This window comes from Toxotes jaculatrix, chromosome 1 (assembly GCF_017976425.1).
Source record: "Toxotes jaculatrix isolate fToxJac2 chromosome 1, fToxJac2.pri, whole genome shotgun sequence".
Lineage (NCBI taxonomy): Eukaryota > Metazoa > Chordata > Actinopteri > Toxotidae > Toxotes > Toxotes jaculatrix.
Window position 1 is genome coordinate 29,027,387 of NC_054394.1, and position 21,688 is coordinate 29,049,074.

General features: G+C 40.3%; 1 protein-coding gene across 1 annotated transcript in view; it reads right to left on the reverse strand.

Moving 5' to 3' along the window:
- LOC121180893 (protein kinase C-binding protein NELL1-like) overlaps positions 1-21,688 on the reverse strand; it is a 209,276-nt gene that overhangs the window by 145,841 nt on the left and 41,747 nt on the right. Inside the window, exons 4-5 of the mRNA XM_041036577.1 lie at positions 21,393-21,563; positions 313-409 (exon numbers count right to left, since the gene is read on the reverse strand). Coding sequence (XP_040892511.1) covers positions 313-409; positions 21,393-21,563 — 268 coding nt within the window. The remainder of the gene's footprint in view (positions 1-312; positions 410-21,392; positions 21,564-21,688) is intronic.

Here is a 21,688-nt window from a genome sequence, read left to right on the forward strand (position 1 = left end):
TGTCTTGGTGATACCCCGCTGTGCCCCCTCCCTGCTGGGAGCGCATGCAGGAGCCTGACAAAATGAGCAGTGATTAAAAATCGACAACATTGTAATGGGCTTGGGAATAAGCGTTTCAAAGCACACGCTGAGCTTTTGCAGTTCCTCGGTGAGCCCTCAGTATTTCTTTGTTGTATCCTCCACTCGGCTTTCTTCCCCACACAGCCTACTGCAAATCTGGCCAATTATCCCAGGCGATCTTGAATGTGAAGCACGTTCAGGTACGTGAAGGAAATGTGTGCGTGTGTGTGTACATCCTCTGTGGACACTTACCTTGAACAGTCCATGCTTGTGGCTGTGCTGGCCCAGCCACACTCCACTCCCTGGGGTGAGCTCCATCTGAGGAGGGTCTATCACCCGCTCATAAATCCTGCCAACAACAAATCAGAAGAGAATGTTTGGTTATGATAACGACACACACAAACATGTTTCTCTTTTTGTCCTGGTCTGGCAGGAACACTGATCCAATACAGCTGAATACCAGAGTAAATCCAACAGACTGTGTGCAAGTCCTCTCCCTCACAGCCTCTCTCTCTCCCTTCATGGGAAGCAGAGAGTGTAGAGCAGAGGATGCTCTCCTCAAGCATGACAGCCAGTCTCACCCCACAGCTCTCTAACACAGTATTGATATCCGGACCTGGGATGTAGGCTGGATTAACTGTCCGACTCCTGACATAGACACAAACAGGCTTTGGCATTATCAAGGCAAACATCCTCTGCATCATTCAGCATAATTTTTTCCAGCACTGAGGTGGGCATAACAATGCCACCGAGCTCCGATGGGCCTCGGTGAGGATGTCAGAGAACAATTTGTCAGATTTTGCTGCTCACATACGCCCATGCAGAGACACACACTCAGAGTGGCAAGCTGATTTCTGTCTTGGTATCCTTTCATTGGAAGGGCATTACAGTAATTTAGCATGTTTTGATCTCAGCGACAGAGAAAGTGCAACAGTGACTTCAACAATATGGTAGGCTTTACTTCAAAAAAGTTAAAAAAAAAAAAAAAAAAAAAGTCACTATTCAAAGTGAAGAGGAGAAGCCATCATGCAAAATAAAACTTGCTCTTATTAGTGGTGGGGGTTATTTCCAAAACAGAGTACAGGACAGGAAGTGAGATTTGTGAGGCAGAAAGGCCAGCAGCTGGGTAGGTGATTGGTCTTGATATATGGCTGTGCCAATACCCTGTGCATAAATCGTGGTCATTTTATGCTTTTGGCTTATACTTAAAGCTCCATTAAGCATATTTTTGCTGTTAACATTGAGTGAAATGACTTGCTGTAATGTCAAAAGATCACTAGTGCTGCTAATCCCTGCAGCTCTGAAGCTTTCAAAGGTTCCTGTCAGCTCTTGGTCTTGATTTGCTATATATATTTGCCATATAAAACCATAGGCTGCACAAACAAGCCGCTTGGCCCACACAAAGGGGAGGTAAGACATTTGAAAGGAAATAACACAGCAGTATTTTTCTCAGAATACAGCAAATGATTACTATAATGGCTGTCAATATTCAATTAACATTTCACACCAGACAAAAGAAAGTGGGCTCCACTGGGATGCCAATTTTACTCTTTTTCTGCAGCAATGTGTAATAATAAAGAAGCACATATTAGCCATAAGAGCCTAAGATAATGATGTATATTAAGTTCTGGGCTGTGCTTTGTGATTTCAAGTAGTCAAGCATTTGTCACATTTAAACACTATGAATATTAATTTAACATCAGTAAACAAGAAAATGAGTCTTCACTGTGAAGATATACATACACACACACTTCTTTTATGTGTCAGTATATATTTACAAAGGAGAAAAATGGTGCGACACCTTACTTATTATAGGTAATTTATTTATATCCACACATCTTCTAAAGAATGCTCTTTTAATTCTTTACTCTGTGATTTTAAATGGCATTTTTTCATAAAATAAAAATGCATATGTTATTCTCTGTACACATTTGGTGCTTGTTCACCCTGATATGTAAGTGCTGCAGTGCCTCAATGCTGTTTATGCTGTACCTTTCCGATTTCCCACCTGCTGGGCGAGCTGTCACTGCGGGGGAGAATGTAGAGGTCATGTGATCATCCACTATTTTGTTTACCCCAACCTCCCTGCCTTTGCTTCCCTCGCCTTCCCCTCGTGTCAGCGGCTCAGTAGTGAAGAGTGGGAGTTTCACAGAGGGAGCGCTGTACAGTGGCTGTGACGGTGACGCCAGTTAGTACAGTGATGTGCTCACGGGCATATTTGCACGGTCTGACACCACAGGTTGCAGCCATCAACAGCTAATTATAGAGGACATACACCAGTCAAGATAATGTATGGTGTGATGCGTGTGTGCTCCTCTGTCACCATGGTGCAGGAATCAAATTAGTAATAGCTATAGCTTACAAACAAGAGAATAGAGGGGAATATAAATAAATGCAATGGATATGTCGTGTTGTACATTCATTAAAAAAATAATCTAACCATAGTGTTAATTGATAAATAGTTATAAATAAGAAAGATCAGGGGATAAGATAAGTCCTTTTAGTAGTTTGGGTGAACGGACCCTTTGAGTCGTAGTCATAAGTCAGATACTGTAACTGTATTTGGTTAGTTTTTTACCAATAGCCAATTAATGTATTTACATTCGGTAATTACCTCGTTTAAGTCTGTCATTCCCATATTGCATTCAGCCTACGTATACATGAGGGATTCACAGGAAACGATGCAGCATGTAATCCAGAGTTACCAACAATTAAATCGGGCTGAGGTTTCTCTTGGTGTGAGGGAAAAAGACCAATCATTGACTGAAGTCCTTTAGTAACACCAGATGCTCTTCTGTTGCATTTCTGACAAAACAGCTGCTCGAGGAGTTTTCTGCCCCAAGAATTCTGGGACCTGTCACCACCAGTAATCATAGGTGTCACCAAATAAACCTGGATATACATTTTCAGCATTATAACTCTGCCAAATCCCTTTGTATCTATGGCACGCTAGAAAGGAAATGCTAATCAATAAAAGCTTGTTGGATGCGGAGTGGCTTTCAGGGAATACATGAAACATTAGAGCCAGATGAACCAGACCCATCACTTCATCTATAACCAGTAAAATAGGGCAGCACTGCTCCACTTTTACACTTCTCCTCTTAACCTTTATCAGTGTCTGTGTGTATGTGGACGTGAGTGAGAAAGAGAGAGACCCACATCTCGATACAGACGAGAAACTCAGGCAGGTGTGGAGCAACTCGGTCATCATTCATGTGAATGGCAAAGCTAAAGCAAAGAGAAAACCCTGAGATGTGGAAAGTGCTGCATTGTGGCCAACTACAGCTATGGAAGCACTATATGGCAGGGACTGTATAAATCCACATCTTACTACATAACACATATTTTGTTGACAGTCCACTTCAATAAGCTGCCAGGCCGCCTCGTTTCCACCGATTTACCGACTGAATTGAATAAACTACATTTAATCTCGGGAAGGCAGGATTGCGGCTATATTGGCTGGCTGTTTCCCAAGTTTGACTTTAAACCACTGATAAGAGCAAATAAAAAGACTAAATAAACACTAAGCAAAGCCACAAACACTATCAAAAGCCACGTCCATCTAACTTAAGGATTACATGTCCGAAAATTCCAAAACTAACAGCTTTCATCTTCAGAAGAGAAACACAATATTTAGGTCTTTGGCAGCCTTCATGGCTCGCCTTCAAAAGAACAATCTCAATCACAGCCTTCATTATTTGCCCTGCCAATATCTATCAGCCGTACTAAACTCCAGACCACTTCCAATTTTCCACTAGTTGAGCTTGAGACATTTTCTGTCATGTTTGTGTCTTTCCTCTGCCAGAGATATAAAGTCAGAAATCAGGAGTCAAAGTCCTTTTTGAATCACTTGCCTCACTGTGGGACTAAATTCTCAAAGCTCTCCATTAATCCTCTGCCAAAAGCAAGCTGGGATATGTCACGTCACTGAAGGCGGGTAGGAAAAGGAGATTACTGGTTACTGTGGTATTTTGGGCAGGAAGCTAAAAAGATTGTCCCACACGCCGTAAAATGCCGTGTAACTGGGGTTGGTGTTTGATGGCCCTTTATCGAATCTGAATCCAGTGAAGTTTATGCCTATGATATCTGAAAACTCTAAAATCAATTCTCAAATTGATTTATATTTATCTGTTCAACAATTTTTTTTATATCTAAGAACTGAATTATTATATTTAAGAACTAAAACACAAAGAGCTAAAACTATTTAAAACTGTCTGAGAACTAAACCCCAAAAAACTGATATTCAAGGACAAACCTCGAATTTGACCAGACTGAAAATATATTTGCTATGAGACTAAGTGACCACCTGAATCTGCTGTACTTTGTATTTTACTACTTTGTACAAAAAAGTTGGGGGGAAAAAAAAACAAAACGATTTAATAGACTCCATGCTAAAAACCACACCAGCAACCCCACAAGAACACAGCTTTTTCTGAAGCTCCCTTATGCTCCAGTGTTTTGGGGAAAGTTTTTTTTTTTTTTTTTTTTTTTTTCGAAGAGTTCATTCTACGTCAGGAACTCTAAAGTCCACTGAGACGCTTCATATGATAACAAGCTGTAAGCATACACATCACTTGACATGACTTTTGTTTCAATAGATGCTCACAGCAAATGCCACTCCAGAGTGCAGGCACAGCACACGATCCAACACACACACAGCACTCTACACTGGATACAAAATGTGGACAGAAATAATGTGAAGACGCACTGTGAACAAAATGTACACAAATTACCATGAGACAACCTTTCCTTTTGTGAATACAAATTATGCCCTACTAATTCTAATGTGCTCATAATAATTGGGATGATTCTCAGTTACAGTCCATTTGCTCAGATTGGATGTGAAACCCAGCTCATTTACATTTGAATCTCTACTCTGACATAAAGAGAAAGCTACTGATCAGCGCTTTCCTTTCGCTAACACGCTGTACATTCTGTTGTTATTCTTCTAATTGGAGTTCTTACCTGCAGTTAAAATGACTGTGACAGACCTGAATCATTCACACTGCACGCAGCAAGGGACTGGTTCTGTATCGGTTTAGCAGAAAAGGTTTAATTCATTTAAAAGTCAAAAACCCGACTCTCCGCTTTCATCTTCAGTGTTAGAGGTGAGACTAAACAAATCCTGAGAGATGGTAAATGAGCCTTGCATCACATGGGAATGTCTGTGTGTAATCACATCTCTTGGTAACACCTTGTTAACAGCAGAGGCAAAAAAAAGAGTGCAGTTTAGAAATATAGACTTTCTTAGTTAAATTTTCCAAGTTGGACTTATATATGCAAAATGTGTAAGCCTTTCTTTAATGTTCTTTTTGTAAGTCTTTAGAAAAATCCCTTTAAAGTGCCTAGGGCTAAAGGCTTTATTTGTATGGTAGTTTTGTATTATCTTGACCTTGAAATTCAAAAGAGAGAGAGAGAGAGAGAGGTGGAAACAGGTGGAAGATTCACTCAAATGGGGCAATGCAAACAGAGCTGCTGGTGTTTTTGTGGAAACTGGGTCTTAGACATTGTGCTGAGAATAAGCATCTCACAGCCATATCTGTTTCTGACATGAGCTGATAAATAAGATTTTCAATGAAACGCTGCGAGTTCAATATCTATGCAGAGTCTCGCTAACAGTATTTTTTTTCCCTATTATTTACCATAACCAAGCTGAAGCTGCAGCAAAGCTCCTCAGTAGAGGTGAAACAATTAGCTGATTGATGCATTTTTCAAAGACAGAAAATTAATCTGCCGATATTTGGATAACTGATTCATTATATGAGTCATTTTTCAAGCAAAAATGGCCTGTAACTTTACCTGGTTTTCAAATGGGAGGATTTACTGCTTTTCTTTGTCTTGTGGGATAGTGAGCTGAACACCTTTAGAGTTTAGACTGACTGTCGAACAGAAGAAGCAGTTCCCCGATATTTTACAGCAAAAACGAGCTGAGCATCATGTTTGCTTTTACATACAAGAGCTCATTGACCACATATATACCATAATTACTCTTTTATTTCTAATAAGTCCATAGTTTGAGTTTGAAGAAAGCCTCATTTTCAAATGTCTTTGTCTGATGAAGATCTGAGCACCACAATGTCGCCAATAAAGTAAGTGCAAGTGATAGTGTGTAGGATTCTTTCAGGTTTTCTTTCCATATTCTAGTAATTATTTGAGAGATTAGTCAGTTTAAATAATAACATAATTGCTAATTGTTAATTGCTGCTCAACTCCTTAGTGATCTGCTCCTTAAAACTGTGCTGTGGAAGTGGAAGCGTGCTGTGCTGGTGTTCTTTCTTACTTTGGTCTTTTCTCGACTTTAGTGGAAGCACTACTGTATATTCAGGCAGCTGTCGTTGCGGCTCTGCAGCATCTACTTCTAAAAGGGCATCTGTCAGTCTCTCTCATGCTTCTTAAGCACTGCGGATGAATCAAACTGTACCAGCACCACTCAAACTGGAGCTCTGCCACCCACGGTGGTTGAAAGACGTTGGCATTATGCTCCGAGATGGCAGGCCTGCGATTTGAGTCAATACTCCCATTCAATGTTAAATCCAGTCTGAGTTGTCTTGCGGTAGAAATGAAAGACCTAGAATCCCAAATGGATGAAATATTGGCAAGATGGGATTTTTTTAACAACATGTGTTTTTTTATCTAACATTTTGGAAACCCATGATGCAAAAGATCCCAAAAGCAGCAAAACTAACCGAAAGGAAGAGCAGTATAGTACCTCTGAAAACGGCAAGGAAACTATTGTAGTGAAACTAGAGCATAGCCTAATAAGATGGCAGATGTATCATATTTAATGGATAAAATGACCCAAATTCCTCTAACCCCCAGCTTCACACAGGGGATAAGACTGGTTTTACCTACAGTATGTAGATGAAGATAGTCTAATCTGGCTTTGTCACCCAATTCCCAAAGGAACTGTACGCCTGCTTCCTCTCTGTCTCAGATAACTGTAATTACTTCACCTCAACAATGACCTTATCTGTTGATAGAGGCTCCTGTCCTTTTCTGATAAGACATGACTACTGTAGCTGCAGATACATTCTGGGGGAGAAAAAAAAAAACAGGAGATGGAGAGGCTGGTAAGATGTGTAAGTACGCTTGTGTATGTATGTGTGTGGTGTGTGTGTGTATATGTCCCCTGGGTCTCCTTGGTGCAGGGAGCTCCTCCTGTCGTCCTCCTACTCACTGCCAACAGGGGCCTGAGCTGGGGCGTCTGCCCGCAGGAGGTGGGTTGGACCCTGCTGAGCTTGGTGCAGGGAGGCTACAGTAATGACACACTCCATCACACCTGACACAAGACAACGAGACAACGGTGAACCGCAGACATAAGAAGACCACTAGGGAGAACAAACAGCTTCAAGTCTGCTCCTTAAAACAAAATCAAATACATGAGCAGCAGGATGATGGAGTCTTGGGGAGGGCTAACGGTGACAGAAACCTGACACGGTGTTTGTCTCACAGATCGTGACCCAGGCACGCAACTGCAACTTTAGGCAACTGTCTCAGACGACCAAGTCTGACAGTGACAGTACATAAACATACTACACCACCATGTCCCCAGTTTGAATCCAACCATATTTGTCGCCTGTCATCCTTTATCCAAATATCCCTATCCTGCTGTACAAGATTTACATCCGCTGGCAGTGTTTAGTGAGTAGTGAGTCTTTTGTAAAGCGAAGCCAATTGCATTTAATTGCCCACCCTCAACAATACCTTAACAATATATTATCTGTCATTGCAGACTTGGCTGAATGTAGTAAAGAACTACGTCAGTTACTTAGGTGGTTTCAGGACCATGTCAGCGTTTTCTTTAATCTATAACTGATTCATTGGAATGCCAGTTTCCTGTTAGAAGTCAGTGAATGTGAGTTTTCTCTTCACTATTTAAAATATTACTGAGTTTGCTATGTAATGTTGATAACTGGGTGTTCACTGATCTTGATTCTGGTGGTTTAGCCTTCTGAACTTGCTGCAGTGATGGAGAATTTGCTCTCCAGGGGTTGTATGAAGGTAAAGGTGCAACAGAGTCCAAGAGTCCAAGTCCAAGAAGAAAGTCCAAGCTGATTAGCATCAGATTTACTCACAGCCTACCAGTTCATGCCTTAAATAAATTTCAGGTGATAAGTGCTACTTGATGGAAAATAATGGGAGTCAACAGCTGCATCGGTGGAACATCAGGCTTGATGCATGGATTGCAAATCCCAGTCCGATGGTAGAGGTTTGTCTGTGCAGCCTAACTCACATGAGGAGCACATTACAGAAAATCAATTAGGAAAAATTAAGACTTTACCACCACCATTCATTGTCATTTAAAAATTGTCCTTCATTAGGCTGCCTATAGGGCAGGAGGTAATTACTTGGAGAGGCCTGTATGAGCTGCTGCACTGGAACTGCGGCCACCCATTGATCTAAATGTGGGCTATTCTGCTGGAGTTGTCCAATTGATTAGAGACCCAAGGGCCACATATAATTTCCTTAGAGCTTTCACTGCGCTCTGTGTCGTGTGCAGCTGAGACAACACAACCACCCAGTCAAACAAAAGGAGCTTTATGGTCAAAGATACCAACTGTATCTCGAGCCCAACGCTTGCCAAGAAGCAGGGAAAAGGTTTCAAGGTTACAGAAAGCATCATGTGGTATTATTAACCTGATCTCAACTCATTATCATTCTTTGCGCAGCAGCCTCCTCTTAGCTGGGGCGTCAATGATCACGTAATGAAGTAATGAATGCTTGCTGCTCTGCTGAGCAGAGCTGGCACTGCCCTTCAGAGGAAATTAAAACGTTACACCTGAACTGCTCATTTGGAGTAACATTTTTAGTTCTTCATGCATGGCTTAACTATGACTTAAATCTGCCCATGCATACCACCACCACTAATCTTATGTCATACACTAAAACACTGAGATATATTAGCAAAGAACTGTGTGCTACACACCCCCCCCCCCGCCCCCCCCCCCCCCCCAAAAAAAAAAAGAAAAGGTAGGTAGAGACTGACAAAAGACCTGGCAAGAACAATGGACAGAAAGAAACAGTATTAACAACTCTATCATTAATCTAATGTTCCATTCCAGTCTAACAGCCTTGTTCTTGTCCTAATGATAGTTTTGGCCAGGCTGATGAGCTGCTTAGCAGTTAAGAAAAAAAAAGGAACATACCTTCCAGCTCACTGGTCTCTTTAATGAGCAAAGCAGAATGTCATTTTCTGCCTGCTGGTCACAAAAGCTGTACGAGTCATATCGTTATGAGATCTTTAAGGTGGAGAGCTCCTGATGTCTCCCCTCCTTCATTAGCTGAGTGTGAGCCATCAGTCTACTTCCTGACATAGATCCGCACATTAACAATGGTGGGGAAAAAGAACAATGGTGGGGGAAAAAAAAGTGCAACAAGGACAAAAAAATAAAAACACACAAAATTCCTCACAATTAACAGATTCAATGGAAAACAGCTAGAAACAGAGTCTGACATTGAAATGTCACGGTAGGCTGTATTTAACCGTAACTAAAACCTTACCCTTCACATAACCTCAAACAGTTTTTCTTAAACCTAATCTCAACCTTAACTTTAATCATTAACAAACTGCTGTTGTAGTTCACATGATGTGATTGAGTGCAACTAATGATTATTTTCATTATCAATTGACATCTCAAGCATTTAAATGGTGAAAAAGGTGAAAACTGCTCATTGCAATGAGTCTCGACACAGATATTCACTGACACAAAACAGAGAAAAGCCCTAAGGCGGGAGAATCTAGAACCAGAGGATGTTTGGTAATTTGCTTGACTTAAACAATTCATTGATTTTTAAAACTGTAGTCAATTATTTTGGGTGGATAAATTAAGTGGGTAAATAATCATTTCAGCAGCCCCTCAAATTCAAGCTTCATTTAACAAGTAAAAAAAAAAATCAGTCTAATTTTCCACATAATCTGGAACTTCATTTTCACACAGTTTGTATTCAGAAAACATGGTCTGTTCCCAGTTAGTGCCCATTTCACAACATTTTATCAGACTGAGCGTTGCAGCAGAAATCAACACCGATAGTCAGCTGTTTTGAAGACTTAATTAGGACATCATTCAACACAGCCATCATGAGACAGAAAAAGAGAGAGAAGGAGGATCAAAGAGGCAGCGGGGAGAGCCGAAGTGTTTTAAAGAGATTTTTAAAGCACGTCGTCACAGTATAAGTGAAACTCAGACAGCTGCAGTGTGATTTGTGAAAATGGGCTTGGTAGTGGTGAGTTTGGTGATGAGAGGGTTTACAAAAAAAAACAAGAAAAAAAGAGGGTATTATTGGATTTCTAAGGAAACCAATGATACCCCCTCATTGAGCCGCGACAGCAGCCCGTTTACACCTTAACTACATCTTAAACATTTACGTCCGTGGATGATTTATAGGCCAGATGAGACAAATAATGCAGATCAGACGATGTTGTTAGCCAAGCATGTGGTTAATTCAGGCCACGTAAACGCCTCTTCATTATCATGTCCTCATGCTGTTCAAGCATCTGCTCTTCTAACTGTGGCTGAACCAAGCATCCACTGGCCTCCATTAGTCATGATACAACAGGTAGTTTTTCAAACAAGCAGTCTGATTGGTCGCAGACACCCTTAACCAACGCTAATAACTCTAAACACACGATGCAGAGAGAAACCTTGGAGGGATGATGCAACCTGGCACCATTTTCTGGTGCTAATTGGTCTAATTAGGCATTACATTTCAAATTGCCAAAGGAAAAATCACGTCTGATTTGGATCAAATTTAGCATCTTGTTACTGTTTGGCCCAAAGGGTTCAGATTTCACTTGCTTCTTCATCTTAAACTGAAGATTTTTCTCCAAAGTAAGAATAACTATACAGCTATTTTTACTTTGAAGAAAAATCTTCAGTCTGTAGAACTGCACTGCATTTCATGGAAATACGAAGAAAGGCAAAAAAAAAAAAAAAAAAAATTGTTTATCACACTTCACAATACAAAATAAGAGTGCTGTGTGAAATGAATGAATGAATAAAACTCTAGCTTTCTAACAATCTCTCTTCATCTGAACCAAATTTTAGTTGCTTAGATTTAACCATAACTTAATCATACCATCGTTGCTTTGCCCAGATATAGTAAGGAATGTTTCAACACACTGTAATCAAGAAGAGGAGTACATCCTCTACATGAAACTATGAATATATGAACAGAATTTCATGGCAGGTCATCTAATAGCAGGTGATCAACACTGCCATCCCATGCTACTCGCGTGGTTAATAACAACCTTATAACATCTGTGAGTGAACTGTAAGGTACCATACGCCCTCTGCGTCACTCAAAACATTGTTTCTAGGGTTGTCAATATAGTACAAACGTCATCATACATACCCCGTAGTGACTCTGAGGAAAACCAGAGCAAAGGAAATATTCAGCAGGTTTTAAAATTTCAAAATACTTGCCTTTTATTCCCAGGCTGTATTAGACAGCTGCCTCACTGCAGGCGACAATCTAAATGAAGACTTTCTGCAACCATCAATGCTGTGATTCAGAAACCTCCGCGCAGCTCATGGAGCTGTATCAATAAATCTGTATCTGCAAATCTTTGACCTTAAATAATACAGAAATTAAAACATCCTGTCGGAAGTTACCTGTGTAAAGTGAGGTATGACTAACACAAAGCCTCTCTGAGCCTCTAACTAGACACTAAACTGCAAACATTTGTAAATGAGGTGCAATTGTTATTCAGTTATTCAGCTTATCCATAAGTAAAGCTTGTCACTGATGAATGTATAAAGCGTGTTGCTGTAACACCCACACTCTCCCAAACAAAGAACCTTCAGCAGAGAGAATACAACAGCAAACACACAAAATAAAGTGCCCTTAACATAATCACCTAAATAGAAAAGGAGCTGTAGCATCAGACGCACCAGAAAGGAGGAAAAAAAAACCCAGAGGCTTAGTCTTTGACAACCGTAAAATAATATATATTGTTGCATAAAACAGTAAAGGAAACAAAATGAAGGAAATACTGAAAAACTAAAGGTGTTCCTCTCTCACATGCACACATAGTAATGTGCAGAACAATCTCCTGGTTGTCATTTTTGCTGAAAATACGGAGCCAAATTAACAGAACTAAACTGAGCTCTCCCTTATTCTCTTTCACTGGCTTCACAGAGTTTTGGTCTAATATTCCTCCTTGTCTTCCCTCTTGTCCAGAACTGTCTCCACCAATAATTACCAAATTCTACTTTAGGTCAGAGATAGACAAAATACTGAATGACTAAGACACCAAGACAAAAGACGAGAAAGTCTGGCTATTTTAATAACACCCCCTGTATCCTCAAGACAAGTGAAGAACTCCATCCACAAGTAAAGACTTACATGCAGTTAAAAGCTCAGGAGAAAATGAGTAACTTTGTTTTAAGAGGATTTTCTACCCAACCATTTTTGTCAGGTTAGCAATAAGTTTAATGCATGGTGACATTAATCAGTCTGTCCAACATTTACTAAAAAAAAAAAATAGCCAATCTATAGATTTAAATGCTCCACAGAAGATGAACCTTTTCCATTTCGAATGTTTTATGAGCCTTCCTCAGTGAGGCTAGTGCCATTGTCAGGCCAAAATATCAGTTTACACCCTCAATATCCAATTCACAGGTTACAAAGTTTGCCGAGTGCATTAAAAGTGCCCGAGGTGGTGAGTGGTTTGATTTGAATGACCCCGTGACTTTTCCACTGGCACTGCCCTCAGGACAAAATGTATATTTCAGCTGTTTTGCTATCAACGCCCTGAGTTCAGCAACATTTTCACTACGTTGTTCAATCTGTTGAGTATTTTTGTGCTGTGGGTGCTAGTGGGGCTTTAGACTGTTAGTCTTGGAGAAAAACTAATTCCTGTATACAGTCCACAGAGGCACAAAGAGCTAGCAGGCAGAGAGCAGAAAAAGCAAAAAGGGGGTTAAGTAGTTCTTGGGCAGCGGGTTGCTTTTGTTTGGAGCCCATTGCTGTGCTGTATACCGAAAGAAGGAGCCAACGAGGAGAAACCAGTTTCTTTCAACTCAACCCTGCTTGAAGGTTGGCTTTTATATCACATCTAAAGATTACACATGCCCCGGCTAAACTGGGTGCCGAATAAGAAGCAGCACAGGAGAGGCGAAGGAGCTGGCAGCACCATCTGAACAGTGCTGAGAGCAGCAAAGGCCCCCAGGGAAGCCAGCCAGTCTGCACATGAAATGACCTTCTGCGAGCAGGGGACAGCGTGGTGTGGCTGTATGTGACAGGCACGGCCAATGTCATTACTGCGATTAGGTATTCACGTCCAAAACAAAGAGCTGACTCTGAGTCTGTGACAAGGGCATATGTACTGGGTGTCTGCCACTAATTCAATTAGGAAAATTTGAAGATTGCAATTACATACTACAGTTATGTAAGCATCTGACCTTGTCTAAGCTCCACAGTGGGACTACTGCAGGTAATAACACAGAAATGTGTGTGTGTGTGTGTGTGTGTGTGTGTGTGGGAGAGAAATAACCTGCAGTAACCGAATATGTTCCAATGAAATGCGTTTGAAAGTGATAGGTGGAGGAGGTAGAGCACTGTAAGAGTCATCGACTCTGCATTAGGGCACACACAGCAGCCATCTCCACACATCTGAATGCAACAATATTTTGTATTTCAGTATGGATAATTATTTCTCGATGTCTGAGCTGTTCAATGAAATGCTCCTAAAATGCTGCTGAAGCAAAACAGAAAATTCATTTTTCATCTGGACAGAGGAGTCATAACGTTTTTCCCACAGAGGCGCAGGCAGACAGAACAGCAGTTTCTGGTCTGGATGTCAGTGACTCTGACTGTTAGTCAGAATTTATTTGCAGAAGAATGAAAAAAAACAAAAAACAAAGCCGAGGTGTATTGTGACCCCCAGACGTACGGAATGGTCTCACAAGCGTTTACAACAGCAAAACTGGAACGACAGCAACCCTCAGTGTGATCTGTGCATTTGGGAGATGAAACACGTCCACGCTCAAATGTCAATTTTAACAAAATAAAACATCTCTAAATATTTCACGAGCAACTAAGATACTTTTTGCATAAAATTAAAGAATCTGAACTCTGAGCTACTCTAGTGACATTATGAACTAGAACTCTCATTGTTGTTTAATGATGAATCCCAAGGTCCCAATTTAAAATGGCTCTGGAAATATGTCATTTACTTTCAGTTACTGTCGATCAGTGCCAATGGCCAGGAGATTTTTTTTCTCTCTTCTAAAAACAGTTCTTCCACACCTAATAATACCTAATAATTAGTATAATCGGTTGCTCTCCTGGATCTTTTAAGTTTACTGTTTCCTCCTAACTTGACTTGTTAATTAATATTACCCACACACTAATGTCACCCCACAGCAAGATGGATCAGTTAATTTTGTCCTGAGTTTGCATGTTCATACATTAAAAATCTCCTTTGACTGGTGACCTTTTCAAGGTGTTTCTCTACCGTCCACCCCCAGCGCTTACAGACGGAGTTAAGAAGACCGTTGTGAGAGTGTTGAACTAAGATTTAAATAATGTTAAGGAATAAAAAATGGGAGCGCAGCTTTGCCAGACTGATGACAATAACATGCATTTGGGGACAGACATTTATTTAGTACAAACATGAAACTGATTGGGATAATTTATTAGTGTGACAGCGAACAGAGATGTTACGCCCGTGAATAAGCTGAGCTGAGCTGATGAGCTTTGAGGCAAACCACATTAATCAATGAGCACAAGAAACATGATTACAGACGGAGACTGAATATTGTCAGATAAGATGAGAACATGTCTGCAGCCGGCCAGGAGACCAGACGAGTCTTTGTCGAATTAGGAAACTATGATTAGCCGTGTCTAGGATGAAACGCTGAGGTCAAGCAGCCTCAAAACTGACTCCTCCCTGAGCAATCTGAATTCATTAGTGCAACATTCGCTTTCAGGTCACTAATGAACAACTCACGGTGGTGATCAGAGCGGAAAACAGCAGAGGAAGCGATACGGAAATAACTTCCTGTCTGTAATGGTTTGAATGTCATCCTTCAGTCTTGGTTCAACCTGAGCAGTTTTAAAGTCATGAAACAAACATTTCATTATTGAGTCTCGATTTGACTTTTTACTCATTAATTACTGATGATAGATTTTGGGCCTGTAACAGCTTCAACTGCAGATATTTCAGCAAACTGTACTGTAATAAATCATGGGGCTTTCCTTTAGTGCAAGCTACAGATTTCCAAAAGCTCCACTTCAAGTTTTGGGGACAGCAGCCCAGCTTGTACAAACACAAAGTGGAAAATCATGTACATGAAGGGATGGAGGTCCCAGAGGATTTATTTTGTTGTTAAAAGGACAGGGTGGAGGCTTGTGTTGCATGACGTAATGGGCAGGAGCAGCAAGATGTTTAGCAGAGACTCATTCTAGCATAAACTAATAGAAATAACTGTCAAATCCACAACAATAAGACTCAGGATGAAGAATCTTTTGACTTCGCTCCAGCCCCCGTACATCTCCAACCTACTGAAGAGCTGCAGTATTGTACAAACCAAAATCCTTAGAAAGACTGCAGCTCTTCATTATCAATTCATTTAACCATTATAATTCTGAATATCTTATTGTTTAGTCTACAAAATGTCAGAAAATAAAGACAAATTGCCATCACCAGCTCTGAGGGCACAAGGTGTTGTTTCTGATTGCTAATGTGCATAGAATTAGAATTAATTTCTGTTTGCACCGAATCCTGTGACTGCCACATTTTTGTGCAGCTTCAAAGTTAATTTTTTATCTCAAAAATGAACTTTTACGCCAACACGGTCGACAAGTCCAAAAACTACTCAAAGAAAATGGAATTTTTAACATCTAAGATTCAACATCATGTTATAAGGTTAAAAGTTCATAACACGCCATGTTGACCAAAGTGTTTTGTCACCTATATGTTTAACTCTTTCTCCTAGAAATTATGCTTCTATACAACTACATTGCAACAGATAAATTATTCAAATTTTGTGAATCGTTTTAAAACCGCATTTGGATTTAGTGATAGATGTTTTAATTCATTATATTTAGCATTATTATCTTTTACAATGCCATTATGTTGTTCTGTGTTCTATGGTTATAGCATTGGCGCTCTTATTGGTAGCAACGTTGATGATACTGATAATTAATCTTCATGTTTGTGTCGTATTATACTGTACACATAACATGTTGCTGCAGACAGAAAATTGTTTCATCACTTTCTCATGAAATACTTCTCCTCTTTACAAAACTGGCATGTTCATTGACGAGCTTCATCCCAGCTGAGGGCAACACTCGCTCTTACTTCTGTGATGTTTTCTTCGCATCGATCTCAGACAGGGACAGATGAGGAAACAGACACAGGGGAAATTTCCATGAACTCTCCAATTTCTGATCCACCTTCAGATTAAGTCCAAATCCTAACCCAAGGTAAAAGTCCTTCTCTTGGACACAGTGACTCGCGCACTGCGGTCAAACAAAATGACAGGTACAAATTGAAGCTGTTGCCCTGCAGAAAGCCAGAGGATTTACTTCTTGTAACCAACAGCATCAAAGACACAGACAGGTGAGGCAGGAATATCCAAACGGATCAAGTCAGTAAAATAGAGGATAATGTTGCTGTTTTGTTTGTTTGCATGCAGCAACAAATCTGAAATCTTCTATTATGGTGAAAGCAACAGTTTATCTGAATAAAAATAGAAATTACTATTATTCCGATGAATGTGTTGAATTATTAATTACACTGCCTCCAAAACACAGAAGAAATAAAAAACAACTGTTCATTAATTTAAAGTTAATTCATGTGCCCTATTTTTTTACATAAATGAAAATTACAAATGAAAAATACACAGAAAAAAACAGTAGACTCTAGAGACTCCAAAGACCAGACTTTATAAATGGAAAGCTGCCGGTAAAGAATAGACCGCTGATGAGCAATTCTATTTTCCCGACTGGTACAACGTGTAAAATTCTGAAGGGGGATAAAGGGAGCATTTGATTCATCTAATAATGATGATGGTAATGAGCAACGTGGGTCAAAGACATTTAAACAGTTAGTGACTGAATTCATTACTGTGTCTGGAATGACTATTTTAAAGCTATTCAGGAGCAAAAGCAGGAGGATGAATTGTGACATTGGGAAGTGATGTATTGAATGCCCTTTGGTAACCTCTGAATAAGGGATGCATGTGGCTAAAGAGTGTGGACAGAAGTTTTTCTCAGAGTTAATCAAATCTCCCTCATAGGCGTAGCACATCCTCGTCTGTGTTCTGGTTTTGTTTTGTTGGTTTCTTTGAAAAGATGCCTCAACTTTTTTTCATTCTGAGAAACTTACATCAAACATTTGACATTTTTTTCATCACGTTTTCAGTTGCTCAAACATTTTTTTCCCCTATCAGACTATATTGTAGCTGCTGGAAATACCAAACCAAATTGGCCTAAATGAGCCTAGAAGTCAAGACACATCAACTGTCCTTAAATCATCATTTCCCTCCATCATCTCTCATTTTGCTGACATGTTGAACATGCACAGAAGTACTGAGATTTCTAAGATGCACACTTTTTCTTTCTGCAAAACGTTGTTGCTGTTGGTTTGTCGAAGCTGCATTTGTTGGCACACCCTGGGGCTGGGTAGCTCCACAACAAGCTAACAGACACAAAGCGTTCAGTAAACAAGTTGCCTGGCTAATAGCTGAAACAGGCTAACTGTTTCTCCTTAGTTGTTATGTTATGCTAAGCTAGGAAACTCCTGACTCCAGCTTCATAAGGAACAAGCAGATGTAAGAGTGATATTGATCTTCTCATCTAACTTGAGGCAGGAAGGCAAATAAGCATATTTCCCAAAATGTTAAAGTACTCCTGTAATATAATAATTATTGGCAAGAGGAGTTTTAAGTATTGTCAGCCCTTGCATTGTAACCAACAGCCTTGATTATTTAGCATTTAAATAAGAGCCCAGAGGGCCCAACACCTTTCTGCATATGCGACAGTTTGGGTTGTGAAGCAGGCATCAATAAAGCAAGAGCTGTGAAGGCCAAAGAAACTGCACCGTAAAAGTTCACCTGAAGACGTGAGGATTAACTGCTCTCTCTCACATTTATGGATGCTTAAAACCATTTAATGAGCCTTGAAATCAATAAAGTGCTGTTTAGTGCACAAATCAAATTGCTCTAAATTCCAAGGCTAATGGGTCTGCCAATTTGCTTTGAATGGAGAAATCATTCCCAACACTTTAAGAGGAGTGAGATGATCATGTTAGCAGGGATATGATTTTCTCTCTCTTATTTTCTGTTTTTATGGGGGTTTTTTCTTGCGCAAAGCTGTAATCAAAGCCACATTTACTTGGTTTCTGTCAAAGTAGTTTGAAAGAACAACTAGGGGAAGAACACAACTGCATTTCTAGTTCTAGTTTTTTTGCATGGGATGGCTTCATCAGCATTAGTCCTCTACAGAAATCTTTAAAAAAGAAGGTTTTTGTGAATAAACACATGCAGACGGTCACACTGAATCTGGCAACTGCCTTTCTCTGTAACTAACCTAAATCCAGTCCTCATATAAACTATCCTCATTAGTGCCCTCGGGGAAAGTGTGACTGGTAATTCTGGACATATTCTGCTCACTGCAGTGTTTATCAGCTGTATGAAGGCATCTAATTACAAGCTTTATCACTGTAGAATTAAGGATGAAAAACATGCACATACTCTACTGAAAAGTCAGCATCAAATGACAGTAAATTTAGTTTGGTTTAATGGGTTTTTATTTCAGCACTCTAGGCAATCAAACCTGGAATATTGTGATAGACTCAACTGTGCATAACTGTCGTATAAGTAAACGGTAATGCAGAGGTCATTACCCTTGTGGTGAAAAGCTAAAAGCTAGGTGGGCAGCGACTGTCAAACTGAATAAACGCTGCAGATAAACAGTTTAGCTGCTGTTTTTTCTTTTCTGGCTGTTTTTGACCAAACATACGGGACAGTTTGACACGACAGCTGCAGAGTTTCAACACAGATTTTGAGATGCCGGTGTCAGAGCAGCCGATGGTCAAAGGAAAAATAGCAAAAACATGTCCTTGTTATAGCATCACATCAGGCTAAAGTGCTGTGTTGTTTCCTCGGATGACAGGTATCGTGAGCTGTGATTGCCGCTTTGAAGACAATGTGAAAGCTGATTTACAAGCGGGTGGTGTCAGCTGGTGCTGCTGCAGGTCATGGTGAAATGCAGACAGGTAAACGTGTGATCAGAGCAGAGAGCGGCTGCAGATGAAGCAGCTGACCCCAGTACACCTATGGTGAGAGGGGCTTGGTAATGGCAACGGAGTTCACAAGCTCACCTGCCTCACTTTGATCTTTCGAAAAAAAAAAAAAGCTTCACACAGCAGATCTGCATAAACATCTTCAGACTCTCTTTGTATTGTTAAGTGAGAATCTAACAATCAAACAATGTATACCTGGATTTATTTTAACTTTAACACTTGCCAACCAACTATACATTCCCTATACCAATAACAAAAAAATACGGAGGGAGATTTTTTTATTCACATAGCACTTTGCTGGTCAGGAGTACAAAGTCTTTTACAGTGAAAGGTAAAATAAAGTGCAGTAAGGAGATATAGGGTTCTATAAGAACAACGGGCTGGGTCATAAAGCATATTCCTGCAGGTAACATAATTTTCTATTACCATAAAGCCTGTAGGTCTACTGTACCCCACCCCCCCCCACACTCACACAATAAAAGGTGTGAAGAAGAAGAAGAAGACACCCAGCTGTGGATTGTTATTCTAGTGAGATACTTCTGGGAAAAGTTTTAACAATCACTGTCCTTTGATCGTGTTGTTTGCGGATGTTGTTTGTGAAGCTTTGGAGATTTTGTTACCTATGGAATTAACGCTGATGAAGTTTTGGAGAGAGTTTATGCTTTCTGATATCTGTTCTTCTCATATCAAGGCAAGCTGGTGAGTCAAGTTTTAATTCCTTTGGCAGCAGCTTGTTTTTTTTGTTTTTTAATCATTCTGAATGTTAAAAGCAGTATTTTTTTTTGTTTTATTTTAGTGAAGAGAGGTTTAAAGACTGGCAAAACTGGCCAAAGTTTGGGGAAATGATTTAACAGTATTTATTAAGAAGGTCCTGGTATATTAGCAGTCTGACTGCGGTTAGCTGTGTATTATCAGAGGGCAGAGGTTTACAGATTTAGTCTGCGTGTGTGTGATGTTGGTGAAATACTGTCTGGTGCTTCATACTCTCATTAATGAACCCTGATCCACAGCACTGCTATCATGGATTAGGGCTGAGCAGCTCATATAGCAGTCCAATAATGTCCTTGTTATGCGCAGTACTGATAACAATACACAATGAGTAAAGACTAAAGGTTAAAGACAAGACTAAAATAGTAGCATTGTGTGTGGAGGTAGCGTGGCAGAGCAATGGTAAGACAAGGGAGTGACTCAATAAATGTGTTTTAAGGCAGAATTTAAAAACAGTCAGTTTATCTTAGTATCAACCATCATTCCATTCACAACCACCACTACATGATAAATGACATTAAACCAACCCATTCAATGCAGCTATCTCTTAATTAACTCAGCTCTCACCCAAAGAACTGTAAGTACGCAAAAAGGTTTGATTCCAATTTTATCCAATTATGTTTTGATCTTTTCTCCCTAATAAGACTCTGATGCTCTCTTTTATCTTTGCTACAGCCTCATCTGACAGACGGCCACTGCAGCGATAATTAATCGACAAACCACCGGCCTGATGGGAATAATAGGTGTCTGAGAAAAATCAATACTACAGCGCAATCCCCCCCATGCATCACACAGCTTTTCATCCACGAGAGGTGACAGAGCATTACCTCTACTCAAATTTACACCGTTTGTTCACAGTGTGTCTATCTAGCAAATACATTAAGAAAAGGACAAGTGATGCCTTCCTGGCTCTTGGGAGGGAGCGTGAGGGTTGAGAAGCACTGTCACAGCTGAGGTGCATGTTTATAGATCAGCTCTGACTGAGAGCTCCTTTAGAAAAGGGCTTTCATTGCCCAATCAATGAGGCGATTATATCATTCTTACCTTCCACTTCATTATGGAACAGTGTGAATTGAACACACATCCTCTGGGCTATATAAAGACACAGCCTTTCTCTTACACAGTGTTTGTTAATTTGTCCTTGGATGTTTCATTGGCGTTTAACAGCCTGTCATCCGCACAGAGACAGCAGCAAATAAATATTTACCTTGATAAACACAGACAGCTCATTAGACGCGTCACTTCAAAGGAGCCTGGTAAAAATAAATCAGCACAGCCACTTGTGACAGTTTCGTGTATGCGTTCGTGTTACCTGTTACAGTCAACGTGAAGAAGTAGGTGGGAGGCGCTGATGGTGAGGGCGATCTTGTGCCACTGTCCATCGGCGAGGCGGTAGGGGAAGGACTCGGAGCGCGGCTTGCCTTTGAAGCGGTAATGGTAGCGGATCTCCTCTCTCACCCCGCTGCTCTCCAGCTCGAAGTAACTACAGAAAACAGAGGAGGCCACAGGTAAGAGAAGCTCGGTCCCCCGGAGGAGGTCTCATGGTAAACACTCAGAAGAAAACATTATAGGTACAAGGTCTTTTGTAATCTACAACATAACAAAGTG